Here is a 7,402-nt window from a genome sequence, read left to right on the forward strand (position 1 = left end):
TGGATCCCCGGGGCGGTGGGCACAGGAGTCCCACCCTCGGCAGCACGTGCTGCAGAAGCTGCTCTAGAGACGCAGCCGTACCATCCCACCCCTCCCGCACCCGCGTTCTGGCTACCCCCTCCACTGTTTCTCTGGGACTACTGGAAGAAGCCAGCAGGGGAGATCAGGTGAAGACGGGAAAACAGTGCTAGAGTGCATTTTACAGCCATTTTGCCGTGACGTTGGCTTTACTATGAACATTTATCAGTTATTTATTACCCTATCGCAGCTGATACCGCTGCAGGAAATCCGCACCACCTGCTTGGCTCCAGGCCACCTCTGGGCTGCAAGTCCAGCTTCTGCTGCTGGAGCTCTGTACAAAGTCACAGCAGGTGACCTGAACCGCCTGGAGTAGCATCAGCCGGTCACACCGAGCGCTGAACCAAAGACGTATCAGGTTCAGCACAGCACCGTGCCTGGAGAAGCCAGCAGGAGCTAAAGTGGGTGGGATTTAATTAGACGTAGATACTCCGAGCAGGATAAGCACGTACAAAAGGTTTTCTGCAGACTGTGGAGAAAAACAAGGGCAAGAAGACTTTGCTTTGACATCTATTTGCGCTACAGTCTCAGGCTCCAAAAATTCATGGAAGTCCTCTTTCTTTGAAAGAACAAGGCAAATTTATTCACTTCTCTTTAGATGTTATGGTCCAAGAGAAGAGGTGCAACGCAACTGTATTTCAGCCTCAGATTCTTAGTTGAATGCCTGGGTTTGAGAGTCTTTCAGGAATCTAACAGAAACACAGCGAGCTCCTTCCCTGGAGAAGCAAGGGGACATCAACCTGACATCTGTCTTAGGACTACACTATCCCCTTCTCCCCCTTGGGCCAAATTTAACTTACTTCCTTGTAATACAAAGCAAAACTTGCAATTGTTGATCTTGAGAGAGCTTTGAGGCTGCTGAGAAAACCTCCCTCTAATGCTGCACTCGCTTTCTACAACATTCAATGGATGCTTCCAGCTTCACATTCTTCTGCTTCCCATAGGAGGTCATCACTGCTGCTTTTAAACCGCTTTGGCTACCTGCTCGCGGCTAGCTCACAATAAAAGGTGTAACGCTAAAGAGCTAAATTTAAGCCCAAGTTTAGTTTTCAGATACTTCAAATCCACAGAAAATAGTCCAGAGTCTCCATGTATCTTCACATTTAGGTCTCTCCACTCCCACCTCAGCCCAACCTGTGCTGCCTGCAGCACCCCACAGAACAGCTTAGTCCTACCACAACGTGGAGTACCACCACAGCAGCTGGGGAGAAGACCACCCACCTCTTGGCCTGACGCTGGCCCTGCAATATTTACATTTATATGGATCCACGTCGAGCTCCACAAGTCATCTTAGTACCAACTCAAACTGGGCTTAAGTTCCTAAGTATTTTCAGCCAATGACTGAAAAAAGCAATAGCACTACCACACGAGCCAAGTTCTTCCAGAGGAACATTGCCCTGATGTTTACACAGAGCTCTTGGTGCCATTAGCACAAAGAATAGCCAAGAAGCGAAGTTAAGACTTTGTGTTTACGTATGGCCTCCGCAAAGAGGGGGGAGACACCGCGCTCGAGATAACCAGACTTGGAAACACGCTTATGTTTACTGGCTCAGCTGTCACAGATCAACAATTCATAACTCACTGCTAATCAAAACCATAGCTCAGGGGGGGCTGTTTATGTCTAAAACCGCTTAAGAAGTAGAATTTCCGTGTTGGACAGAGGGAAGCAGTGCCTGGCTCATGGTCTGGAGAACAGATCTATAAGGCACGTGTCAGGAGAGGGGTGAGTCGAGGGACAAGGTTGCATGGGACAAGGTCTTTTATTCCCCTGGGAAGACCAGCACACGGTGAGCGAGCGCAGGGTCTGTCCCACCCATCGGCTTCAAGGATAAGCTGGGAGACACCAGGTGCTCCCTCTGGACCTGCCAGACCTCGAGTGCTGTGTTTCATCAGCTCCCTACCCTGAGGAGCACTTGTCCCACACACTGCTGTTGACAGAAATCCATCCTATGCTGTTGACAGAAATCCATCCTACCTGGGGATGGAAGGGATGTGGAAAGAAACAGAAGTGTCCACGCCAGGGAGGTTTCCTGGCCATGTAGGTCCATGGTCTTAGAGGGATGAAGCTCCTGATGAAACAGTCACTTTCTCAAGCTGATATAAGGCAGATGTGTAAGGAGAGAATTGTAGTATTTAGAGCCAAGTGCTTTCCTTCTGCCCCAGAGCAAAACCAGTCTTTATTCCCTCATATGGAATTCAAGAGCCATTTGTAAGCGTCCAAGATGGAAACACACTCACAGCTACAGACTCATCACCTCCTGAGATAAAATACGGCCATTCACCGCGTCCTAAGTAGGGCTGAAATAGTTTGTGGGTTTCTTGGTTTGACATTTGTCTCTTTAAAATGCTTTATTCCTGCACTCCCCCTGCATACCGTGCACAGCGTGTTGGCGAGCGCATGTGTGTTTGCCTCCGTGCCAGACACCCCCTTCCAGCACATTGTTCTCGGGGTTGGAAAGGAGCTTCCTGAACATCCTACTCCAAAAACAACCCCAAAAATCTCCCCGCAGGCAGCAACCGGGCAATACCTGCTGCAGGAGGGAGGCACAGCTCCTTCCCTTGGGTGCCCAGGGCAGTAAAGGAGCTGATGCAGATGGTGGCAGAGCAGGGCTTGGGCTACCAAGAAGGCAGCGGCATGAGCCTCACCGGGGGCCAGCAGCCCGTCCCTGCAGCTTTCCAGCCAGCACTGCTCCGGGGCGAGCGGAAACGGGGATTACAGAGCTAATCTGATGGGCACGTGGCGGCAGCCTGGCAGCGAGGGCACCTCTGGGCGAGCAACAGCTAAAACTGCCCGAGAGGTAACGCGAAAGCCCTTCTGCACACATGCTGCTCTAATAAGTTTTCTTAATAGCACGCAGAAAAGTACACTGGAAAACAAGTACATTTGGTTATGCAACTGCCAGCCTGGCTGAACTTGGGAGATATTTATCTTAGGACATCTTGCATTTTAAATCCCTTTAATTCCACATAATCCACAGCACGGGGAGCAATTTACAGACCAGGCCGGTGGTGCTCTGATCTGAAACCAGGACGAGTCGCACCCCTGGCAGGACCGTGCAAGACTGTGCCCACTCCTGCTGCCATCGAGGGCTGCGCTCTATAGTTAGCACCATCAGCACAAGTCATCCCGGATTATCGACAGCTCTGCCTAGAAAAGCAGCCTGCTGCTATTTCTGGACCTCTAGGTTTTGACTAGTCACTTTGGAGATGCCCCCACACAACACAACAAGGGTACCAGCTACCCAGAGGTGCTCTTCCACCCAACTTTGATGAACCGTGAAGCATTCAAGCAGGAAGGAGTGGGGGAAGAAACCCTTCACCCCAGAGCTCCTCCTAGTTTGACACAAGAACAAGGCATTTTATTATTATTAAGTGGAATGTATGGATCTTGCCTATCGCAGGTCAGAGAAAGGAAATGATTCTGCAAAAATAAAGATCCCCGAAAGAACTCATGTAGCCCAAACAGACCGAGGAGTCTATGCACAAGGCATATCAGAGACGAAAGTTGCTCGGCTTCCTCCCCTATCTTTTGATCACTGTTTTATGCCTTGTTCAGCTAAGATGCTTGAAAAAGATAGTTATTCATGAATAGCTCCATGCTCAATAAAGGATGATACACATATACAGGCAAAAATAATTAGCTTGAAGTGGTTGGCTTTGGCGTAATCCCACGTCAGTTGTGTTGCTGTATGTTTGTGTAACAAGACAAGAGTTTAAAGAAAAGCATAGCCCCGATGACAGTATCCATCGCTATGGTGATGAAGTCATTCACCTCCACTCTCTATCGCTTGTACTCTGCCCCAGCCAGATTTTTCTACTACATAAGCAATACTCTGAATAATATAAGCAGCAGAGAGAAGGGGGGGGGAAGGGAAAAAGTATTATGAAGCTAGCTCAGTCCCCAGGACAGAGGGACTTGTCTCCTGCAGGGGATCAGTTCGAGCTCCCACTGCCGCCCACTCCCATGCGTTTCCCCACAGGCTGAGCCCTGGTGGGCCGGGACAGGGGGGACCAGCTGGGACAAGGGGCACCAGCCATGACCCGTCCCCAGCAGCAGACGGCCAACGCTCCCAGAGCACAGTGGAAAAACCCCAAATCCCTTAACAATAGGACCGATGCCTCCACCAGCGTGGTGACAGCACCTCTGCTCCATGACTCAGAAAGCAAAGGTTGGAGGAAGCCGGTTTCTAACCTGGATGGCAGCGATCCCAGGGCAATTTACGTAACTGGCGTTCCAGAAAAGTCTCCTCGGTTTCTCAGTGGTGCCACCTTGCCCAGGAGTGATGAAAACTTTCTCCTTGCGCCCCTACCCTTGGTGAATTTAACCTCTCAAGGTGCAAAACTCCGCCCGAACCCTAGTCCCTCTCCGCTGTTTGCAGATACGCTGCTGGATCTCAGGGAACCCTCTAACGTCTGGCCCAGGCGATGGCAGCCAGGTTTAGAGGCGAAGAACATCCGTATTATTTTCCTCACTGGAGTCGAGTGCATATACCCGCTCACCTCAAAACAGAGGGAGCTCAATTGCTAACGTCCCACTTGCGATCACTTGCAAAAAAGACTGATCGTCAGAAATAGCACCTGCAAGCGGCTCCGGACCCTGACCTAGAGCTCTGGCCAAGGTGAGATGGGGGGAAGGGGATAGCTGAGAAGCCACAGGCAGGCCCTCCAGTTTCGGTTTACAGTAGCACACCCGTTACTAATGCAATGGGGAAAACAGTCCTTGCTGCTGCCATGATCTTCACAGCTGACTCGGGCTGACAAATCCACCGGACCCCCCCGGCCATTTCCGCTCAGAAGAGATCCCGTGATGCTGACACAGCACCTGCCTGGCACCTGGGAAACCTGGGATTAAGTCGTAAACGAATCTCACCCACAGCACTCACCACCCTGGGCACCAGCATTAGTTTCCTCCTATTACGGGTCTAGTTACATTTTCTGGCTTTTCAGGCTATCTTCCGACTTAGGAAGAGAGAAACCACAAATAAAAAGCCCTCTCTCCCAGCGGTAACCTACACCCTGGCTCCGGGCGCACGACGTGGTTTCAGGAATCGTGATCAAGTCGTCGCAGGACTTCGCTCCTCTCCCACCTTTGAGCACAAACCCATCCTCATGACTCAAGCGATGCTTCAGAGCAGATGCTCTCAGCCCACCGCACCTTCGTGCCAGCTGTTCGGCACCCGCAGCACGGGCAGGCCCTCCACGCAGCACCCCACCCGCACGGGGGGGGGTCTCTAGGAGAAGCCGTGCCATATCTGGCGGATGAAAATTAGGCAACCTCACCTCCAGTCACCAGCAGACCTCCCTGCTGTCATTGCAGCAGTGGCGAAACGCTGCCTCCACTCAAAGCAGAGCTCTCTTAAGAGGCAATTTTAAATAGAAATGAGCAATTTCAAATAGAAATGACCGATTAACCATCGCGACGTCCCTAGGCACGATAGAGGAGCGTGACAGCATCGAATCCAGCCACAACGATGGGAAAGCACCGAGGTCCGAGTAAACACCTGGGATAAAATCCCCACCATCCCTCTGGTTTCTCCAGGAGAGCTGCTAGTTCCAATTTAGATGGGAAGATGTTTAACTAAAGAGTGCCAGAGCACAGTGCCTCAGCTGGCTGCTCTGCGCCGGGCGAAAACTGCTACGAGCTGTCCCTTTATTCTGAAATGGCTGTGATGCAAGCCTGCAGATGTGGACAGATGCTGCGCACCGTCCTGCACATCTGGCTCGGAGGTCTCAATTAGAAGGAAAAGAGCAAAGCAGGAGGGAAGGGCAGACAACCAGCAAAGTGACACAGGACCGTGATCCGAGTTTGAAACACAGGCCTGCGAGAGCAGCTGGGCTGGGGAGGCGGATAGCGAGGAAGCCTGGAGGAGAAAGACCCCAAATCCGAGACATTTCTTCCCCGGGCCTTCAGCGGGGACCGTTTCCCCCTGGCTCTGGGAGGGGATTTAGGAGCACGCTGCTCACGCTCCCCGAATAATCAAAGCCCGCAAGGGCAGCAGCGGAGCCAGGAAGCCCCCGGCGCTCCCCGCCGTGCGCGCACCGAGCCCCGGAGCAGCCGGCGGCAGCTCCCGGCAGCGCACAGCTCCGGCCGGCTGCGACCCCCCGCGGGCCGCCAAACCGCCCCCGGCCGCCCCGCCCCGCCGGGCACCCCCCGGGGAACGGCAGCACCCGCAGCCGGCAGGGTCCCGCCGGGCGGGGGCCGGGCCGGGCGCTCCTTTGTTCGGCGGAGACCCCCGGGAGCGGCGGCGCGGAGCCCCCCCCGCCCCCCCATGCCTGGCCGCCGGTGCCCCGCTCACCTCCGTGTCCAGATGCACCAGCTCCATGTTGGGCCAGGGCTCGGCCAGCTGGGCGAGCGGCATGCTGCCGGCGGGCTGCCCCGCGGGGCTCGGCGGGCGCGGCCGGGCTCGGAGCGGCGCCCCGCGCTGGGCACCGGCTGCCCGGGCCGGGCCGGGAGCGGCGGGGCGGGGCGGGGGCGGCGCGGCTCCGCCCGCCGAGCTGCGGGGCGGGAGGGGCCTGGGCCCGGCGGGGCCGGGGGAAGGCGGTGGCGGCCGGCAAGCGGCTGTCCCGAGGGGTGGGGGGCTGTTAGGGGGCGGCGGTGGCGAGGGGGCCGGCACGGGCGGGCGCTGGGTGACCGGCGATGAGCCGTTCCCCGCGCGTTTTGGGTGCAAAGAGATCTTTACACGGGGGGTAGGGCGCTGCTCGCCCCTCGCAGGGTGAGAGGGGCGGTCGCTGCGCCTAGCGAGGGGATCCTCAAGGCACCAAGAACACCTGAACGCCAAACATCGACTGAAAACACATGGCACCGAACGTCCCATTCTCCTGTGCCTCGGGAAGATTTTTTTTATTTTTTTTCCCCCCTCTAGGAGCATCCAGCTTTTTCACCGCACACACGATGCTACACAGCATCCCCAGAAGGAGAGGCGGTGAGGATAAACTGGGTGACACCATTCACGTTGCTGCTTAAAGCAGGAAACTGCTCTGGGAAATCCGGATTCCAAGTTTGAGATGTGCAATGAGTCACTGCTCGTCACCGCCTGCAGTGTCCCCCCGCCTTCCCTACAAAACGTGGATAAAAAACATACCCACCTTTCTGCGGTGTTTGGAGAGCCTCAGAGGAAAGGTGCTTTAAGCACAAGCATTCATAATTCATGGCTATTCTCACCTGCCAGCTTTCTCAAATAGGAGGGAGTTCTCTTCTACTCACTTTTTACCAAATCCCAAAGCACCATGTTTTCATGTTTCATTATAAAATTATTTTAAAAAAAAAATCTTTTTAAAAGGGTGCATTGCTGAGTGTTGACTTCATCAAGGTGTGGCTGGAAAT

General features: G+C 54.2%; 1 protein-coding gene across 4 annotated transcripts in view; it reads right to left on the reverse strand.

Annotated features, from left to right (window-relative positions):
• RPS6KA1 (ribosomal protein S6 kinase A1) overlaps nt 1-6,534 on the reverse strand; it is a 40,074-nt gene extending 33,540 nt beyond the window's left edge. For all 4 annotated transcript variants that reach the window (XM_072885167.1, XM_072885165.1, XM_072885166.1 and 1 more), the window contains exon 1: nt 6,375-6,534. In XM_072885167.1, the coding sequence (XP_072741268.1) occupies nt 6,375-6,437 (63 nt within the window). In that variant the 5' untranslated portion in view covers nt 6,438-6,534. The remainder of the gene's footprint in view (nt 1-6,374) is intronic.
• Between the last annotated feature and the right edge of the window lie 868 nt (nt 6,535-7,402).

The sequence above is a fragment of the Ciconia boyciana genome, chromosome 21 (assembly GCF_034638445.1).
Source record: "Ciconia boyciana chromosome 21, ASM3463844v1, whole genome shotgun sequence".
Classification (NCBI taxonomy): domain Eukaryota; kingdom Metazoa; phylum Chordata; class Aves; order Ciconiiformes; family Ciconiidae; genus Ciconia; species Ciconia boyciana.